At 38.0% G+C, this 21,187-nt stretch overlaps 1 protein-coding gene across 25 annotated transcripts in view; it reads left to right on the top strand.

Moving 5' to 3' along the window:
- Positions 1 to 21,187, top strand: part of LOC101831061 (ABI family member 3 binding protein) — a 210,688-nt gene that overhangs the window by 95,968 nt on the left and 93,533 nt on the right. For 24 of the 25 annotated variants that reach the window (XM_040750651.1, XM_040750665.1, XM_040750660.1 and 21 more), the window contains exons 7-12: positions 11,013 to 11,061; positions 12,941 to 13,012; positions 13,452 to 13,544; positions 17,813 to 17,890; positions 19,745 to 19,819; positions 20,537 to 20,611. In XM_040750651.1, coding sequence (XP_040606585.1) covers positions 11,013 to 11,061; positions 12,941 to 13,012; positions 13,452 to 13,544; positions 17,813 to 17,890; positions 19,745 to 19,819; positions 20,537 to 20,611 — 442 coding nt within the window. The remainder of the gene's footprint in view (positions 1 to 11,012; positions 11,062 to 12,940; positions 13,013 to 13,451; positions 13,545 to 17,812; positions 17,891 to 19,744; positions 19,820 to 20,536; positions 20,612 to 21,187) is intronic. The other variant, XM_040750661.1, reaches the window with a different exon arrangement.

The raw sequence follows: 21,187 nt of genomic DNA, 5'->3' as shown, positions 1-21,187 counted from the left end.
ACTGTTTCCTCTCAGTTCAGTAAATGGGTCCTTAAGCATCATCCTGTCAATTATGTCTAATGGAAGGAGTTGTTAAAGCCATCAGTGAGAGATGTTTGCACCTCATTTCACATACTCAAGGATAAGGAGAAAGTTACCGTATTATTGAGCAGGTAGATGAGGCACCAGAGTGAGAGAATGGGATCTCTCACTAGAGTTGTTGTGTGTTGGAATTATACAGCTTGAGAATGTACCTTCCAGTCAGATGAGCACGAAGCTTAGTGAGTTTAGTGTTTCTCATTTTCCTTGTGAGATCACTTGGACCCTGCTATCCCTTCTCTATTACTCCCCAAACCCATTATCATGGTAATGGTCTCTTTTTTACTTTCTTGTTATCTGTACTTGGTCCAGGATATGCACTCACATCTGAAGATAAGAGAGAGCATGTCGTATTTGTTTTTCTGGGTCTGGGTACCTACCTATGGTCTTTTCTAGTTCCATTCATTTACCTGCAAAGTTCATGATTTCATCTTTTCACAGCCAAATAGTATTCCATAGTGTATATATTATCACATATTCATTATTCATTTGTCAGTTGAAGAGCATTAAGGTTGTTTCTGTTTCCTGGCTATTTCAATGAACATGGCTGAACAAGTATCTGTGGAGTAGGATGTTGAGTCTTTTGGGTATCTACCAAGGAGCATCATAGCTGGGTCATATGGTAGATTTATTTGTAGCATTTAAGAATTCTTCACTCTTATTTCCATAGTAGCTGGGCCAGTTTGCAATTCCACCAACAGTGAATGAAGATTCCCTTTTCCCAACATCCACTCTAGCATTCTTGGGTCATTCCCTTGATCTTTGGCATTCTGACTGGAATAAGATGAAATCTCAAAGTTGTTTTGATTTACATTTCCCTAACTGCTAGGGACAATGAACATTAAAAACATCTCAGTAGCATACTTTTTAAAACATATATAAATCAGGTAAAGCAGATTTTCTTTTAATTGCGTACTCCAGATTTTAGGCTAGGATAGTGCTGTCTTCTTCATTAATTCTTCCCTGATAAGAGTAAAGTATCCTTTATATTTTCTTAAGTTTGATTTAGTCTACCCTGTCAGCTATCAGATATTGAGATGGTGATGACTGCTTTCTTCCTGGCCTCATTTGATTGGCACTTTTTTGTTCATCTTTTCATTCTAAACTTGTACCTATCTTTAAAGCTAAAATACATTTCTTATAGACAATGAATAGGTGAATTTTGTGTCTTGATCCATTTAACCAGTCTGTATCATTTAATTTTAGCATTGATGTCATTTTATGTATTGATTTTTGATGGTTTGTGTTCTTAGTGTTACTTTGCATTTCTGTAACTAACTTTTTCTTTCTATAGTCCCTTGATAATTATAGGTTCAGTTTTCTTTTTAGTCTCTTGGCTGTATGTTCATTCCTCTCTTTAGCTTGAAATATTGCTTCCCGTATATTCTTTAGGTTTGGTCTGTTGGATACAAATTTGCTTAAGCTTTATTTTATATCATAGAAAGTTTTCCTTTCACCTTCACCTATGGCAGATGACTTTAATGGGTAACATAGTCTAAGTTGTCCATGGTGGCCTTTTAGGACTCAGATTGCATTGCTCCAGGCTCTTCTGGCTTTCACACTTTTCAGTGAGAACTCAGCTGTTATTCTGATTGGTTTCCTTCATTATGTGACATGTAGTTTTTATCTTGTAGGTACAAGTCTCTTTCTTTGTTGTGTTCACTTCTGTCTGTGTCTATGACCTGGGATTCTTCTCCCTCATCTACCCTTATAATTTGAAGGTTTCCCACAACACAGTTCTGTATGTTCCTATCCTATGTTTTAAATTTTTCCATATTTTTGATCATTTCATCTAGATCCTCTACTTCTCTTCAAATCCTGATATTCTAGCTTCTGCTTGATTAATCCAGCTTCGAGTTTTCTAGTTGGGTTATTGGGGTTTTCAATTCCATCTTCACAGGCTTAAATCCTCTTCAATCTCTCTGTATCTTTATTCAATTCCATTTTTAAATTCTGCATTGTCTACAGCCACATGCTTGTGTTTCTTGGGCATCACTAAGGTGTTTATTCTTTAATTACATTGAACTGCTTTCCTGTGTCTTCTTTACCCTCTCTGAATTCCTAGATGGAGTTTATGGTTGTCCTTTTAACTTCTGTGTCCTGGAGTTCAGCTAGTAATCACTGTGGAGAACATTTCTAGGACTGGTGGATTTTATTGAGAGACATACTGCCTTAATCTTTCATATTGTTTGTATTTTTGTAATGAGATCTGGGCATGTGGAGTTCCTTTGTTAGTTTTGTGTCTGATATGGACAGAGCAGCTCAGAGGAGGATATATGATGTGAAGGGGAGTTTAACTTGTAAGTTAAATACGGCTCAGGTAGAAGGAAGTGTGTGGACATGAGGCTGTGTTGGTGTGCAGGGTGTTCATCCTTGTCCAATCTGGAGTTTATGATATTTTCTGTGCATTGCATAAGTTAAGCTAAATGACTATTGAATTACTTGGCTTCCAGGTTATAGAAATTTTAATTATTTCTAATTGATTTTTAAGTTGATATAATTAAATGCCTGCTAAAAGTTTAGGTTTTTAAGGCTCAGTATGAATGGACAAATCTCTTTCTAAGATTATTCCAGCTTATGATATTTCAAGTAGCTAACAAGAGTTTATCCTGCTTATCAATAGTATGCATTTATATTGCTAACATTTTGTTTAATATAATAGTTTAAAAGTTATATTAATCCCCATTTCTGTGAATTCCGATAAAGTGGTATACTATCTTTGCTTTTGTTTTCCATTTAGTGGCCATTAGTTGTGGGTCTTGTTAACTTGGAATTGTGTAAATTTTTTTCTGACTAGTTTGAAGACTTTATATACTAAAGAATCCTTTATAATGGCACCTAGAAATATTTTTCTTACATTTGCTATCAACTTTGTTGGTGGCAATTGTTGAAAGAGTCATGTCTTACAATATGCTTCATCCAAAGATTAGACTTTCATCCCAACAAAAGATGAATATATATTTTTGTCGCGACCACCTCGACCAGCAAGGAAGATGCAATGCTCGGACTCTTCTTTAAGCAGTTTATTCAGGGACCTTGAACAATCTTCTGACCCCGGGGAGTGCCAATCCACACCTTAAAAGCGTTTGGGTGGCCAACCCCAGTATGCCACGTGGAACATGCAGATAGGTCCACGTACACAGAAGCAAGCCTGATAACCAAATACAGGTGGGGCTCTTAAGGAGTTGTTTATCACAGAAAGCACTTGCTGTCAGGCTAGCAGAAGGCGGAAGCCAGTGCCATCTTAAGGGTGCGGTACATCGCAGCTCTCTACATATCTTCTTTTTTAATTTTAGTTTTTGCAACAATTCAACTCTAATCTGTGGTTTTCCTTTACTGTGGTGTACAGCAAGGCTGTATTTTTCTGTGTGGTCAGTTGGCCTAGTGGCCTGGATTGAATAACGATACTGTCTAAAGTCCCTTTGATTTTTGTCTCTCTGGAGTCTAGTCAGGATTATATGTGAAAAGCAACCCTGCTACACTGCTCAGAAGGAACAGCAGGATATGCAGTTTCTGTTTCATCCTCTTAAAGAACATTCATTCTTTGTTGTAAATGGTTTCCTAGGTAGCAAATCTTATCCCTTACCCTCTTGTCTGTCTTGCCTAATCTTTATTTGACTTACTGATGTCATTTCTTTCATTCCTTCCTCTTCAAGCCTGCCTGTCAATCATTTTTTTAAATTTATTTTTGACAGAATATCTCATGCAGGGTGCATTACTCAGTGAGATTGGGAAAGATGAGTGGTACTTCGCCACAGCAGAATTTATTTTCTTTTTCCTTTTCATAAACAGCTGTGATAGGGCTGGAGAAGAGCTTCCTGCATCTGTGACACAGAGCCAAGGTTGTATCACTCCCATGTGTGAGGTGGAGCACCCCCAAATTCCAGCCAGCTGTGATGAGCTGTACTTTAAAACTCTCGGTTATTTCCAAAGGAAAGCCCGAGTTTCTTGAACAGATGCTTCAAAGCTTCTCTGTGAATCTCTTTATGAGTATCCTTTGGATAGCAGAAAAGTGTCTCAGGAAGTAACTTCTGTGTTCTCAGGCAGTCCTGAGACATGGGAAAGTTGTAAAGGAGTCACACAGGACAGTCATTGGCCACATGATGTGGTCCCTTAGAACCCATTATGATGTTGACTTGTTATTTCAGATGTGTATTTCAGTTTAAATCAAGCCTGTATTCAAGCATTTACCCATATCTTCTCTGAGACTGATCTTAAAAGACAGTGTTTCACGAGGCAAGCAATGTTTAAGTTTTAAGTAAAAGACTCATTGAAGAATATTTTCATTCAATATTCTCATGTCTAAACCTTTGAAACCACAAAACATCCTACTAAAGTATTTGATATAGGAAAAATATTTTAACATTAGGCTCTCTTTAAAAAGACAAGTAATAATTAGGCTAAAAGTTTGTGCATTAAACTTTACCCCCACCTAATGCCCCTGGTCACATTAAATACTGTAATTTATATATCCAGGCATGCATTCTGTTGGCAGGCCCCACACAAATTGTGCCGGGGACATGTGGCAAAATCTCCTCTGATTGGTTAGTTAGTGTCTTTGTTTTACCAGTTGTTAAGTACCTTCAATGATTTCACTATTTTCTTTACCTCTAAAATAACGAAGAATAAACATAAACAAAACTGATTTTTCATATATAACAAATGCACCGTTTAAGTTGGATGTAAGAAAGAAAATGTTTATCCTAATATTTGTGATGTTTTTAAGAGTCTATTCCTTTTCTCTTTACTCTCTCATATATTACATCCTGACCACAGTTTCCCACCCTCTTTTCTTCCCAGTCATTCCTCCCAATATCTTCTCTTCCCCAGATCTCCTCCTCTGCTCCCTTCAGAAAAAGGCAGGCTTCCCAGGGGTATGAGCAGGGAAAAGAGTCAGAGACAGACCCTGCTCCCACTGTTAATGGTCCTACAAGGACACAGTTACATAACCATAACATTTATGTAGATAACCTAGGTTAGTCCCATGCAGATTCCCTGATTGCCACTTCAGTTTCTGTGAGCCCCTATGAGCCCAGGTTATTTGATTCTGTGGGCTGTGTTCTTGTGGTGTACTTAATTTTATGCCATCCCCTTTTTATTATGTCCCTTTTTAGTGTAATATTTTTATTTTTAATATTTTTATTCCTTGAACTTAATAGATTACAATCTTTTATGAAAATACATATCTGTTACCTAATGCTTGTTACTAGGTTTTATTTTAAAAAACCAAATGGCTTAAATTTAAATATATTTTTCTCTTTAAAGATTCTTAAATCTAATCTATTCAATAAACAACACCAGTTACTGATACTGCATATCATATCATATACTACATATTTTGTAGTACATACATATGATAGTATGTACTATCATATTGTGATATCTGGTGCAACTTTTCTGATAGTCTGTGTTCTTTTCGACTATGGTGCTATTTCTACCCTTTCATTTTCCCCTCAAAATCTACTGACTATAGGAAAGCTACTCCCACAAAATGGAGGATCTCCCACAGTCTACTCTTAAAATTCCCATGGTTGCACTGAAGCTTTCGAACATGTGTTTTTGAAGAGCATATTCAAACCGTTGCACCATGCCAGCCCACACTGTGTGATGGCATGAATTCTTATCAGTACCACGTACTCCACATACCACAACAGGTGTGATGGAGTCCCTATCTGTTGCTCCAATGCAGATTCATGGGTGTTCACTAAGGTGGTATGAGTGTGTGAAGTATAAAACTTGATCAGATGGGTTAACAAAGAGAATTACCTTATTGTCCCACTTACATCTTAAAATTATATAGCATGAACATGGCAAATACCCTTCATTGTTAACATCTGTTCTTTTAAACAGAAACTTAAATATACACACACACAGTTAAACACCACACACACACACACACACACACACCAGAAGTCTTATTTCAGCTAGCCAGAAACTTGAAGACTTTCAAAAAAGGAACATGATAGAGACAATTTGAGCCAGATGTTAGACTGAAACAGTATGTTTTGTAACATTCATTAGAACATCCTAAAATGAATTAAAAGCAGAATATAAAATGCCCAAATACTTCTCATGTGGTTTGACTCTTGAGTCCGTGAAATTATATTTTGAATACCCCTTTACTCCCCAAATGGACAGCTGCAACATCCCAGGGCCTGAAAATACAATTAAACCCTCAATGGACACTCTGATGCCACAAAAATGGCAAATGGATGAACCTTTTAATAATAGCCTCCATGATTAGCATTGCTATTAATTAAAGCTAACTTTCATTACAGTATCAGGAGAGAGTTGGTATAGTACAAAGGGTGAATTTAATATTCTTTGTTGCTGCTGCTGCTGTATTTATTTCTACATAGTCAAAGGCTTTCTCTAGTCATGACAATAGTACAACAAAATGACAGCAAAAGCCCCACTCAGTTTATCTCCATTGGTTTTCCCTTTATACGTTAGTTTTATTTTTACACTCTGCACCATCAGATGCATACTCTGTGATTGCCCTGCTCAAGAATAACACCGTGGTTATAGCACCATGTTCAAGGCTAGTATAACCTAAGATGTCTTTAAATAGACAGGATTTTTTTTAAAGAAAAAGGTAATTTATCTCTTATAGAGCAGTAATGTTTATATTTACCTCCAGAAATACTGTAAACATTCAGAAAACATTTACTAAACGAGGAGGATAGAACTTGTAGAAAGACAACGCAATGGTTGTTGCAGAAAGATTGGGTAGGAGGCAACAAGTTGAAGAGCAAAAATAGACAGCCTGAGAACATCATTGACAGGGTGTTATTTGTGTACAGCAGTATTGAACCTGTGTGTGTCTGTTTGTTTAGTAGTTTTTCATAGCTAAAGAACTTGCCACAGAGTTGGGTCATCCATAATGACTGTAGATGTATGCTTTATATAATTCTAAAGGTTGGGAAGTCTAAGATAAAGAGCTGGCATCTGGTAAAAGACTTCATGATATGTTATCCTGTGCCAGGAAGCAAAATGAAAAGGGGGAGATGAAAGCAAACTTGACTTCATTGGTGTCTTAGATCTAGAATGTTTAACCTGTGACTTCAACTCCAGGAAATTCTAGTATATTCTGCCAGTACATCCCAGGATTAACTATGGCTGCAGAGCCATTGGGTACCTTTAGGAGATGCTCAAGATCTTCCTTAGGAGATGCCAAACATCTTCCTGGCCTTGTGATCCACTCAGCAACAAAAGGGCTTTACTTAGGCTAAGATCTCTATGAAAGCTTACATAAACTCTATGGAGGGCCATTTGGTAAGGAGGGATATTACCCTCTAGGCAAGCTGCATCTGTTGGCAAAGTTTTCTGAAGGATAACTGTAGAATATGATAAGCACATTCCACCTTCCTAGAGGACAAAGGTTTCCAAGAATGAGGAAGATAATATCTAGTTCCCAGAGATTTAGCTGTTGGCTGAGTGACTGGTGAACCAAGGAAATGCATTATCATTCTGAAGAAATCTCAGGAGGCCAAATTGAAAAATAATTTTAATGGCCACCCACATCAGTCATCAATCAAGAAAATGACCCTACAGCCTTGCCTACAGGCAATCTGATGGAGGCATTTTCTCAATTGAGGTTCCTCTTCCCAGATAACTATAGGTTGTATCAAGTTGACAAGACTCTAAAAAGAATAACCAGGAAGCCCATGGTATTCTTGGCTAAACCACTCCCCAGCAAAGGAGATCTCTCATGATCTAGTCACTTATTTTAGTTTATGCCTGCTAATACTTTGTATTGAAGATTAAATTGTTAATATGTGTATTTTAAGGGACATATTCAGACTGTACTACAACACCAGTCCACACTACATTACAAAGCCTGAAATCCTGTTTTACCTCACTTCCCGTAGCCTAGTTTCATATCTCTATTCCCATGAACATACATTCATCAGTGTCCATAGGAACAAGCCTATGAGAACAAGGGACAAGGGAAGAGTGGTGGCTTTTTTTAAAGCATTGAACATAAAACACAAATGAAATTGGGTCATAATTGATTAAATCTTGGTATCTTAAGAATTAATACATTTTGTTCCCAAGTGATTCAAGGTGACAGATCTTTCCTTCCACTACACTTCATAAGCAGACACAGAGGAAGGACTCACAGTGTGAATTTCTTGGTGGGAACTTTAGTCTTTGGTGGATGTACTGAATAGCTATACTTTCTAAATAACCTTTAAAAAGAAACCTATCTGCTAAGAGATAGATATTTTTTCACTGGTCTAGTCTTACTCTTTGGATTACAGATTAGGAAAAAGAGCAATTACAGCTCTAGAAAGAAATGCATTCTGCTGCTAAATCATTTCCTTATTTTTGGCAGTACACCCTGTACCTATATTCTTGTCATCAACTTAATAAAACATTGGTCAGTTCTCAAGCAAGAACTCAGAACAGAAACTTTTTCCATCCATGTGATGAGTGGAATAGTTTCCATTTGTCAAAAAAAGTTTGTGTGAGACAAATCACTGTAGCATAAGAACTATAAATTGGTGTGATTTAGTTCAAAGGCGATCAACACAGACGTGTGTAGACAATTCTGTTATAGTGTATTAACAACCTTTGAGAAACCTCATGTTCTGTAAAATACTATGATAGGACTCCTAGGGCAAGTGAGTAGGATATTCAGATGTCTTTGTAACTGTAGTCATAGACCTATTAGGACAAGAAAGATAATCTGGCTTCTTCCTACACAAGAGGCTGTCCTATACCTGAAGCTTGCTCCCTCAGGAATGTAGAATTCTCAGAAGTCTTGATCTCATGGATATAGAGAAGTCAGTGATGGCTAAGGGTGGGAAGAGAAACACCGAGGAAGGGGGAAAATGTTAAAGTTCCATTTAGACAGGAGGAAGAGGTTTTTCAGAGTGATCACACACTAGGAAGCAACCATCAAATTTATTGACATGTTTAAAATGTCTCCACACAAAAATGCCAGGTCACATTGTATAACATTGTCAAAACATCACATTGTATCTCAGAAGCATTACATGCATATAAACTAATTTGAAACTATGAATTGCAAGAAAATCAAATGTGAGCTTTTGAATGTAGAAATAACATTCTTAGAAGTGGGAGGTAGAAATATACGCTGGGGGTACTTTCACATCACAAGCAGGACAGAGTTAGGGCAGCTATTAAGGTGAGGGTGCAGTGTAGAGCGGTAGGAACCAGTCTGTCCTTGTGGGAACTGTGTCCAGGTGCCACAGCAATGAAGCCAGAAGGGACCTTTCTGCTAGTGTGAGCTCATAACTAACAATATTTTTTGCTATGAATGTTTCTCTTGTGCTTCTATTCATATGGTTTCCCTGTTCCTGCCTTGAAAAAAATATGACAAAGTTATCTTTCAATCATTGCCCTGTCTACCAGTGGTGGATAATCTAAGTTGCAGTATGGAAGCATGTGTGACAGGTAACATGAAAACACTTCTTGCTGATTATAACTATTGTAACTCACTTGTTTAAGGAACTTGGAAAGCAAAGCTATATGAACAAGAATTAATGACAGTTTGTAATAACTATTTCTCAAATTATGATGTATTTCCTTTCAGTCTGTTGTATATATGTGTGCATGCATGTATATAGGTGTATGTGTCTGTATATTATAAAATTGGCTTATAGTGTGAGTCTATATTTATAGTCTTCATATTTTTCAGGCTAGTAAATAGAAGTAAATCACTCAAACTATGGCTTATTGAATAAAACCCAAACTTTGGGTAATGAAGTTGTTTTCAATTGTAGCAAAAAATGTAATTACACACATGATTATCTGTATCTGATTGAATACTTAGGCTGACATGGTAAGAGAAATTGCTGGTTCAAAGATTAGAGATTATCCTTTAAAAATATCCAGTGGTGATAGTAAAATGTTAACAGTTTTTACACATAATACAAGAAGGTTAATAGCCAAGAGTAAGGTTGGTGTTATGGCCCTGCTTTGCCATGTCTTATTAGACCATTCTGAAAAACGATAACTTGTTAACACACTTTTTACTCACAGAGTGAATGCTTATTTTATTACTGTCTCACACTGAGTGCACATTCAAAATAGACAAATCTCTACATGCTGTGTCTGCTCCGTGTATGTGAGTTAAACCAAGTGCCCAAAGTTGCTATTCCTTCTCTTTCAACAATGCAACTCCAATCCTCCTATTTGAACTTCCTGTCATTCTAATCACCTCTCTCCACACCTCCAGTCTGCCTCAGCTTTGGCTATGTGATGGTGTGTGAAGTGATTCCACTTCAAAATCTGAGCCTACCCCTAGGCACTGTATGACATCAAAGCCTCCCATGGGACTTCGGAGACAGTTTGGGTGAGGAAAAGACATGCCATTCATGCCATCTCTGGGTCATTTATTACCTTCGGATTGGGAGTCCCTCACATAATAAATCAGTGTGGGGTGATTATTTTAAGAAATAATCTAGTTCTGAGTACCTGTTCTTCCATCTTGGGCAATACATGGTGATGCTAAGAGCTCATGGTGGTTGTAGTATTTGCAATAACAGCAGCACCAGTAGGTCATGCTCAAATAGTCAGACTGGATTGGCTTTAAAGGATAGTTTGTAGCTTAGCACCTTTTTGAGAGAACATATGGAGACAGTGCATGACTGGGCCACATGTCAAACAAAATGGAAATGAACTCTATCTCTCTATAGAGGATTTAGTTGCTTTCCCCTGTAATTTCTAAGTAAATGAAAACTTTGAAGACTTGCTTCTGTGAGGATTTGGCTCTTCATGGGATAAGCAAATGAGTTCTGTACAGTGGAAATGTATGTGCTAAATATCTATCCAGTGACTTCTAAACTCCTGTCACAGGTGACTTCATTGGAGACAAGGAAGGGCTCCTCTTAGAATTCTGATTTTGTTTTTAAAAAAATTAACACTGATGTAAAAGCTGACCTTCTCTTTTTCTCTCTTTTCAGCCAGCATATGTCCCAAAGAAGCTAATACCAATAACAATCATCAAGCAAGGTAAATAGTCTGCTTTATTCAGGAACTATTGTAGTCATCTGTTCAACTAATATAGTTGAACATACAATGTGTGTGTTCTCATTTTTTCTGACAATGGTGTTTGGAAAACATTGGAAGAAACCAGTGTAAGTTAGTAAACTTGTGTTTAATACATAATTTTGGCTCTGATACCAATGTGAAAAACCTCAGACAAATCTTACATTTGGGCAACAAAGCACTTGTACCATGTGTCACATTAAAAATAATCAGCTAAACATGTGGGGCTTTACTTTGGAGCTTTACTTAGGATTAAGTTAGCATACACAAGGGAAACAATTAGTAGGCCATTTAGGATGTTGAAAATTGTGATTTAGCAGTCACTTATGGGAAGCAAAGATGCCTATGTTTGAAGAATTACAGTGCTGAATTTAATTTCATTGTACTGTTGTTTTTGTTTTGGCTTCCAGTTTTCTTTTTTTTTTAATTTTAAATAGCTTGCTTTACATGTCAATCCCAGTTCCCTCTCCCTCCCTTCTTTCCCCCATCCCCCCCCAGCCTCCCACCCTATCGCCACTTCTTTCCACATAGGGGATATCTAGAGTCTGTCATTTCACTCAGGGCAGGGTCCAGGCACTTCCCTAAGAGTCCAGGCTGAGAAAGCATCCCTCCCCAGTTTTCAAATTATTAAAATGACTCCATCATTTCCAGAAAAACTTCTTTGTAGAAGAGCTAAAGTCTTAACATAGCTCTTCATTTTAAGAAAACAGTATGTAAATATATACTAAAGACAAGGCCAGTCAGGCTGGAGTCACTGAAAGATACTTTGATTTGAAGATAAATGTTTTCAAACATTTTTTTAGACAGAGTTTCTCTGTGTAGCCCTAGTTGTCCTGGAACTTACTCTGTGGGCCAGGCTGGTCTGGAACTCTGCCTTCTGAGTGCTAGGATTTAAGGCATGTGCCACCACCACCTGACTTATGTTGTGTAATTTTATATTTTCTTGTTATTGCAATATTGTGTGCTAGTTCTTAATTGCTTTGTAGAAAGGGCAAGATGCACACAGAGGAGAGACTGGGAATTTCCACTACTTAAAAAGGGATACTACAGTCCCATGGCCAGAGAGTCTAGGAAACAGAAACTTCATTCAGTGGCTGATGGAAGAAGAGGCACACTCCCATGGCTAAGCACTGAGCTGAACTCAAGAAAGCCAGTAACAGAGAGGGAGGACTGATGACCAAAGGAATTAAGACCTGACAAAGGTTAACTTTTGAATCCCAGGCATTAGCCTGGGAATCCAGCAAGGGACTGATCAAGACCCCCTAAATGTGGGTGTCAGTGAGGAGGCCTAGGTAATCTATTAAGCCTTGGGCAGTAGATCAGTACTCATCCCAAGTATACATACCGACTTTGGACTCCCATCCAACAATGTGAAATGCACTCTCACCCTGAACTCTTGGGGGAGGGTCTAGGCCCTGCCCTGGATGAAATGACAGACTTTGGACACCCCCATGGAGGGCCTCATCCTCCCTGGGGAAATGAGGGGATAATGGGGGGGGACTGGGGGGAGGGCACGGGAGGAGGGGAGGGAATGGGAGAGGGACCTGGAACTGACTTGTGAGGCAACCTTGTTTCTAATCTAAATTTAAACTTAAAAGTAAATAATAAAAAAGGGATACTTTATGGTAGGGTGAGAAGGACAATCTTTGTTGGCCCCACAGCATGGATGGGTAAGACATATCAAATTCTTCTGTTGACTCTGTAGCCAGTCCACTGAATTGCTTCTGTTAACTGATCAATTTAGATTAAGACTGTAAAAGGGAAGGTAGCTTTACACCATTAGCTTCTTAAAACTTCCTATGTTCATCCCCATCATACTATTGTTTTTTTTATATCTCACCAGTGATTCAGAATGTTACTCACAGGGCTTCAACTAAAACCCCAGACAAGACTCCTTTTGGAGGAACAATACTAGGTAAGTCGGTGGTGAAATGTATATCTAGAATAGGCAGTCTTGGCTACCTTTTGGTAAGAGGGTTGTTATGGGAATGTGTACTAAAGCAAGTGTGCTAAATTAGTGTTAGCCCATTTAATTTCCCTGTTTAATTTCTTGGCTTATGCCCAATCCAAGATACCTACCAAGACATCCTGCCTTTATCTTCACTATAGCCCATGCAGAAACTTTAAGCCCGTGAATGTAAACTCAGAGGATTTCTGGTGATAAGTTCTAGAAGTGGAAACTACCCATTTAAAAAAGTGCAGTCATGTTTTCCTCACATTTTCAATGTGGAGTTAAAGTTGACAAAGGAAGGGAAGAGCTGACCTTTGAGTTCTACACTATAATTCTCCATTCTTTGTTTTTGTCTGATACATTTCTTCCTCTTCTTACATTTTTTATGTCTATTTTCTTGCAGTTCATCTTATTATTCCGGGTCTTAATGATTCCATGGTAAAACTTCCCACATCCATAATGCTTGAGATTTCGGATGCTCTCAAGACACAATTAGGTAAGTAGGGGCTTTTCCATGAACAGTATTGAGACTATGGAATATCGCAGACGAGACATTTGAGGACAAAATAATATGGACATGTAGGTTGGAGGGTCAGATGTATTACTATCAGTCATTGTGAATGGAAAGTTATTTTATACATATGCACATATGAAAGAAAAATAGATGTCAGTATCTGAAATGCAGTCACTTTAACAGGTATAATTTCCAAGTTGAGAACTTAAATTATACTCATTGAACTTTGTTATAAGGGGCCATTAGGTTTTTTGTTGCAGTTGTTGTTTCAAGGCAGGCTTTCTCTGTAGCTTTGGAGCCTGTCCTGGAACTCAGTCTCCAGACCAAGCTGACCTCAAACTTACAGAAAGCAGCCTGCCTCTGACTTGTGAGTGCTGGTATTAAAGGCATGCACCACCACCACCTGGCTCCATTAGGTATTTTCAGTGAGAGCTCTTATAATAAGTTCATGCTTGAGGCTGGTATTGGCTGCCTTCTTCTAGAAAGAAATGGATGAAGTTTGTGTAACTAAGAAAAGACCCACAAAATCCTCTTTAAAGGATATCTGGCAACAGATCTGAAACTTAGATGATGGCCATTCTGACTAAAATGAGATAGAATCTTACAGCTTTAGTGTGCATCCCTGATGACTAATAATGTTGAGTATTTTTCCATTTCCATGTATATGTATGATATATGCATGTGTTTATGTATACATGTTTTCAGGTGTAGGTGCATGTGCATATATATGTATATATATATACATGTGTGTGTGTGTGTGTGTGTGTGTGTGTGTGTGTGTGTGTGTGTGTGTACATGTGGAGGCCTGAGGTTAATGTGGAAATCATCCTGGATTACTCTTCCAGTGGGTTCACTAAGACAGTGTTTCTTAATAAAAAACAAACTTATTTGTTATGGTTAGTCTTGTGTGTCAACCTGTTCTGGGCATCCTGTGTTTCTGCCTTCTGAGGCTAGAATAATAAATGAGCCATCATGAATGCCCACACGGAATTTAGTGGGTTTCAGGGATCTGAAGTCTCTAGTCTTATGTGACAAGTGTTTTAACCACTGAGCCATCTCCTTAGTTGTTTTTGAACACTTTTTAAACTGATTAGGAAACAGTTTACAAATAAGCCTCTATATTTCTCCTTTTGAGAACTCTGGGTAGACCATTTTTACCTGGATTTTTAAAATATTTAGTTGGGTTTTTTTAGTTCCTTATGTATTCTAGGTACTAATTCTCTATCAGATGTATAACTCAAAAATATTTTGTCATATTCTATGGGCTGTCTCTTCATAGGTTTATGGTTTTGTTTGCTGTATAAAAAAAAGTATCTGGGTTTTCTGAGACCCCATTTGTTGGTTTTACTTACTGTGGAGTCCTATTGAAACATCCTTATCTGTGCCTAACTGTTGAATTGTATTCCCTTCTTTATCTGCTAGTGGTTTTAAAATATCAGGTCTTATGAGTTTTACTTCAATACAGACATGCAAAGTGTAATGATGAGTTCAGGATAATTGGCATATTTATCACTTCAGACATATGCAATGTCTTTGCATTGGGATATTAGAGCTTTTCTCTACCAGCTATTTTGAAATGTCACATTAATTGCTGTTAGTCAGAATCATACTATCATGCTATAGAGTGTTGCCAAGTTATGGGAGTTCCTTATATATTTTAGACATTAAGTCTATATGTGAAACATGGTTTCCAGATGTTTTCTTCCAATCTGTAGGCTGCTTTTCATTTGATTAATTAATTTGCTGTGCAGAAACCTTTCTTTTTACACAAAAACTGTGTGGGCATAAACACATTTTCTATTACCAAGGGAGAAATAAACTTCCCAAATTTAATTATCACTGCAATTCAGAAAAGCTGTTTTTTTTTAAATTTTATTTTCCAGTTTAAATTTAGATAAGAATCAAGGTTGCTTCACAAGTCAGTTCCAGGTCCCTCTCCCATTCCCTCCCTTCCTCCCGTGCCCTCCCCTCCCCCCGTTATCCTCTCATTTCTCCAGGGAGGGTGAGGCCCTCCATGGGGGTGTCCATAGTGTGTCATTTCATATAGGGCAGGGCCTAGACCCTTTCCCAAGAGTTCTGGGTGAGAGTGCACCTCACATTGTTCTATTGGAGTCCAAAGTCCGTGTGTATACTTGGGATGGGTACTGATCTGCTGCCCAAGGCTCAATAGATTCCCTAGGCCTCTTCACTGACACCCAGATTCAGGGGGTCTTGATCAGTCCCATGCTGGCTTCCCAGGCTAATGCCTGGGATTCAAGAGTTAACCTTTGTCTGGTCAGCTGTTTCTAGGGGTTAAACCAGCCCAGTCTTAATCCCTTTGATTATCAGTCCTCCCTATCTGTTACTGGCTTTCTTGAGTTCAGCTCAGTACTTAACCAAGGGAGTCTGCCTCTTCTTCGATCAGCCACTAAATAAAGTTTCTGTTTCCCAGACTCTCTGGCCATAGGATTGTAGGCTGGCACTCCCCAGATCTATGTCTAAAATCCATATATGAGAGAGTACATGCCATGTTTCTCTTTTTGTGACTGGGTTACCTCACTCAGGATGGTTTCTTCTAGTGTCATCCATTTGCCTGCGAATCTCATGATTCCATTATTTTTTTCTGCTGAATAGTACTCCATTGTGTAGATGTACCACATTTTCTCTATCCACTCTTCAGGTGAGGGACATCTAGGTTGCTTCCACGTTCTGGCAATTACAAATAAAGCTGCTATGAACATAGTGGAACAGACCTCTTTGTTGTATGAATGGGCATCTTTTGGATATATGCCTAAGAGTGGAGTTGCTGGGTCTTGTGGTAGGACAAGAAAGCCAGTATTGGCCCCACAGGCACAGAACTCATGGCAAGCTTGTGAACCTTCACTTGCTAACAACCAGGATGGTTCTAATTTAAAGCTGTGGCTATGAATGATGTCCAGAAAGAAAACCATGGTAAATATTTAAAATAGTTTCATAAAATACTGGGAGTGTATGGTTGGTCATCACAGAAAGAGTTCTTACTCTGTATGTCCTTGTGGCTATAGATCAGAACAATGTTTTTTACTATCTCTGTCATATGAGCATGCTGTGCAACCAGAGGCACTGACTTGACAGTGGTGGCCAGCACACTGAACTTTGTATACAGAAATGTATACCACTAAAGTTGATATCTGCCTGCTTTCTAATTGTAAGAAGTAAATATATTTTGTGTCCACACTAAATGAAATGAAAGAAAGAGCCTCTACAAGAGTAATACCAGCTATGGCTGGTTACAAAATTTATATTCTCAAAATATAAATATTCTCAAAACTGACTAGATCAGTTTTCAGCTGGGGATGAGTGTGTCCCAGAGAATTTCAGGAAATGACTGAAGATATTTCCAGTTTAAAACTGAGAGAATGTCTTTCTCAGAGGTTGGGCAATTCTGATTTAGAATTGTCCTTTATGAAAAACACCAAAGTTTTAGAAGTAAGGTTTCCCAAAAGTTGCATAAAGGGAAAAAATTAAATTTAGCACCAAATTCCCAGAGGCCAGAAGAGAAGATATGTGCTGACATGTGTCTCTAATAAAATCTTTTGGTTGTCAGTTTGTTTTGTCACAAACTTAACCAAATATCTTACTTTCCTATGTCTCTTATTTGTGGATTTCAAAATTTTCAGTGTCATAACCTGTTAGATTTTTTTTACCATCTGTAATAATGGAAAATTCTCAGCAACTTTTTAAAAATTAGCTATACTTGAATAAGAATCAGGGAATATTTTCAGGTCTGACTATGCCTTAAATAAACTACAAATTGAATGAGGAGCTTTATTCAAGTATTTTATAATGATTTTGTCATTCCAGTACTGGGTAAGGTCTTAAAGAAGTTCTAGGATTAATTGGGAAGAATTTTGACGTCTCTTTTCTATTCATACTAGCCCTTGGGAGGAATGTACAGTTAAGTTGCCGGGCTGACAGGAAGAAATGTGTGTAGATAGTTTTGTTGCTGTTGAGGGACTGGAGAGTTGCCTCAATGGTTAAGAGCACTTGCTGCTACTTACAGAAGACTGTGGCTTGATTCCCAGAGCCTAGCTCACAAGCTCCTGTAACCCCAGTCCCTTTTCAGAGCATGGTGGGCACTAGATACATACATGGTACACATACCCACAGGCAGGCTCTTACACATAAAATAACAAAATAAACTGTTAAAAAATTATAGTTGATTATGCTTGAAATAAGTAACTTTGGGCACTGTACTACAAAGAAATGAAGTATTGTTTTTGTTTTTTCAGCCAAGAATGAAACATTGGCATTACCAGCAGAATCTAAAACGCCAGAGGTTGAAAAAGTTGCAACCCAGCCAGTAACAGGTAATGAGATCCCCAGGATGCTTTGAGAAAGACCGTAGCATCGTAGCATTGTTTCAGATAGTGAATGAGCTACAAACCCTGTTTTTCTTTAAAGCAAAGAACATGAAAGAAATTTATCTTGATCATAAGCATAAAACAATGGGAGGTTCTAGGGCTTTAAGATTGGGAAAAGAACAGAAGAAAACTGAATAACTGGATGATGGACATGATAAGTAGCATGGACGGAAAGTCTGTTTTTGACTACGATTGAATGTGTCATCAAGTCTTAGGCAGTTTGCACTAAGGATAATGCCATGGTTAATGGATTTTCCTTTTGTGTGAACACTTTGGACCACTTTTCATTGCCCAGTTACCTTCACAAGTGATTGGCATAGCAAAATGTCTTATATCCCTCCATAAATCTATAGCTTGATGGTGATGAAAATGCTTTGAGTCTAGAAACAAATTTCCCTGTAGATTAGTACCCCTAATATAGATAATATGTAGCAGTTTGGTTCAAAAATATCCCTAAAGAAACATTCAGTAAGTAGTATCTCCATAGTTTATTGTTGTTACTACAAAACATTCGACATGTGTTCTCCAAATAAATCTACCCAGCTGGACTCTCTGGTGAAACATTAGTCTTGGAAGTACTGAGTTTACCAGTCTAGTGCCACCTTCTCCAGGATTTGATGACACAGACAACTGGCAAGCATCCTCTGCAGCTCACCCTTAGTTAAAGAACACCATCAAAACTGAACTTTTTAATTCATAAAATCTCTATAACTTGAGGTTTTTGTGGTATTCTGTTTGTACTAACTTTTGGGACTTGTGTTTGGTCAAGAGAGGACAGGGCTGGTGCAGTAACAGAACTAGAATATATCGAGTATTATCTTGCCTTAAGAAATGCCCTTTATAAGACAGACTGAACTAGAATATACTGAGTGAGTATTAGCTTGCCTTAAGAAATGTCCTCTGTAAGACAGGTAGAAATCATTTGAGCTACTAGCAGCAACCAGTAGAGTGATATTCCAAGGTGGGCTTTTGTTTTGTTTTGGTTTTTTGTTTTGTAACTTCAATGTGATCGGTTAACACAGAGAAAAGTGCAGCATGACCAGTGGGTAAATGAGTCCATTTCTGTATCAAACGTTCTGCCCAGTTTTCCAAGTTGCACTTTCTTCTCTTGGAACAATGTCTGATGAGAGTCTACAGATTTCCCAGCGTTCTGCCAAGCTCTCCTTAGAATTTTCCACTTCAGAAATACTTGGGCAATCCCCACCATGTATTATTCAGAATTGTTCGTATGTGTCCTTGCTGCAAAATTCTGGGGTTTTGTAGAATTTTTAAATCTCAGTAATACTTCACCAAATCTTCTACCCAAAGTCTTCATTGCCTTTAATGGAGCAGCTGAGACAACCCATCCTGGGTCTGCACATATTTGAATACCAATCACAATTTCAGCCTGGATCCAAGCTCTGCTGTTTAGTTGTGGTGTTTAGAGGAAATCTAGTAATGTGATAGTCATTTAACCCTGTCCCATTTTTTTCTGATTGCCCAGGAACTCACTAACTCATTGTAAGCCTGCTTACTATAGACACCACACTAAGCTGTGGAGATAATGAAAAAGGAAGACAAACCTTCAGATTGCTGTGAAATATAATTTCATATAGAAGAGTTGGGTATGCTCCTGTAACCCCAAGTGGAAAGGTTGGATCAGGGAGGAGAGGCAAGCAGATACATAGGGGAAGTAGGCAGCCTCACCCTAGGAACTTGAAAAGATATGGGCTGCCAACAGAAGGTGTGTCACACCTGGGCTGCTTCCTTATTTTATTATCTCTCATCTCATAAAAGTTGTCTTTATGTTTTACTTCTCAGTGACTCCGGAAACAGTTTCAAGAAGCGTTAAACCCACAATGTCTAGCATGTTAGACACTGCAGAGACTACACTGGGTAATACTGAAACTGTTTTTCCCCTTAAAATAACAGAACTGCAATAATGACAAACTCCCAGCATTCACAGGTTAAAACCCCACTTTATCCTGCCATGCCCCTTTCCCCTCCTCCTTTGTTTTCTTCTTTTTTGGGAAATTAACCTTCCCGTTTTTGGGACAAGTTCTACTGAAGAGTTCGTGCCATGCCTTGATCCTGGTGACCAACCAGATAGGCAGGATGGATGACATTCTAACAGCATGCCCCCTTTTTGCTTGTGGGTTGGGCTCATGTATTTCAGCCCCTAGAGCTTCTGGAAATCTTGACTCTCTCTGGGATTTCTGTCCAGATCAGCTATGCGAAGTTCTGTGCCAACAAAATTTGGGGAGAACCACCAAGAGACTTGCTATTTAATGAGAATTTCAGTTGCTCATGTTAACTGTTGTTTCTAACTGCTGTTTCACCCAAAAGAATCTGCCGTACTTTTGTTGTTTGTTCTCTTCCCTTGAAAAAACAAAACAGCATGTGTTTTGCTGTGCATGTGTGATGATGACCTAAAAGACACCTTCCATTTTAACAGCTATGTGACTTTTCCTGGGATAGCCAGCTCCCTCCCAGGCTGGCTGCTGGAAAAGGCATGGATTACTCATTGCACGAAAGTCTGTTATGAAGCATTCTGTGCCTAGCAATGGTTATGCCAAACCATCATGTTGCTAACTGTGTTCTTCTTTATTGTAGTCCTCAGTGAGAAGACCCCAGAAACAGCACATTCTGTTCTAATACCTGAGTCTGAATTGCCTTTAAGCACTCTAGGTAAAAGTCATCAAACACTGAAGCATCGATGAATGCTACTTTGGGAATATTAAGCATGGCTAATAAAAATCCTTTGAGGCAACTTAATTCAAATCCATCTCCTTACAAGAAAAGAATTAAAAAATAATACATAACAGTGAACTCAACACCTTAACTCTTAAATGTGATTTTTTAACAGTCTTCATAATCTTGGACCCTAAAGAGGTCTTCCCTGTGACAAAGCTGCCAGTAGTTTTATTTGGTGGTGGTCATGGGTTTTTGTTGTAGTTGTTGTTATATTTTATTGTTTTCATTCAGAATCATGTGTGACTGAACACATTAATATATTCTGTTATTTCTTTTTGCTTTGTTCACTTAAAGCTTTATCTCAATAGATAGGATATATTAGATATTTCTATAAATTCCTTAGGATTGTTAGAATTTCTTTATGAATGATGTTTTAAAAATATATGCATAGAGTTTGTATAGTTGCCTTATAAGTTTTGAAGTTCTTGTGTAGACATTTTATAATTCAGTGTACTTGGTGCTTTGTTTGAATTAAAATGAAATATACCTAAAAACCACATAAAGGAATAT

Source organism: Mesocricetus auratus, unplaced genomic scaffold (genome assembly GCF_017639785.1).
Source record: "Mesocricetus auratus isolate SY011 unplaced genomic scaffold, BCM_Maur_2.0 Super-Scaffold_100008, whole genome shotgun sequence".
In the NCBI taxonomy this organism is placed as follows: domain Eukaryota; kingdom Metazoa; phylum Chordata; class Mammalia; order Rodentia; family Cricetidae; genus Mesocricetus; species Mesocricetus auratus.
This window is presented reverse-complemented; position numbering and strand designations above follow the sequence as displayed.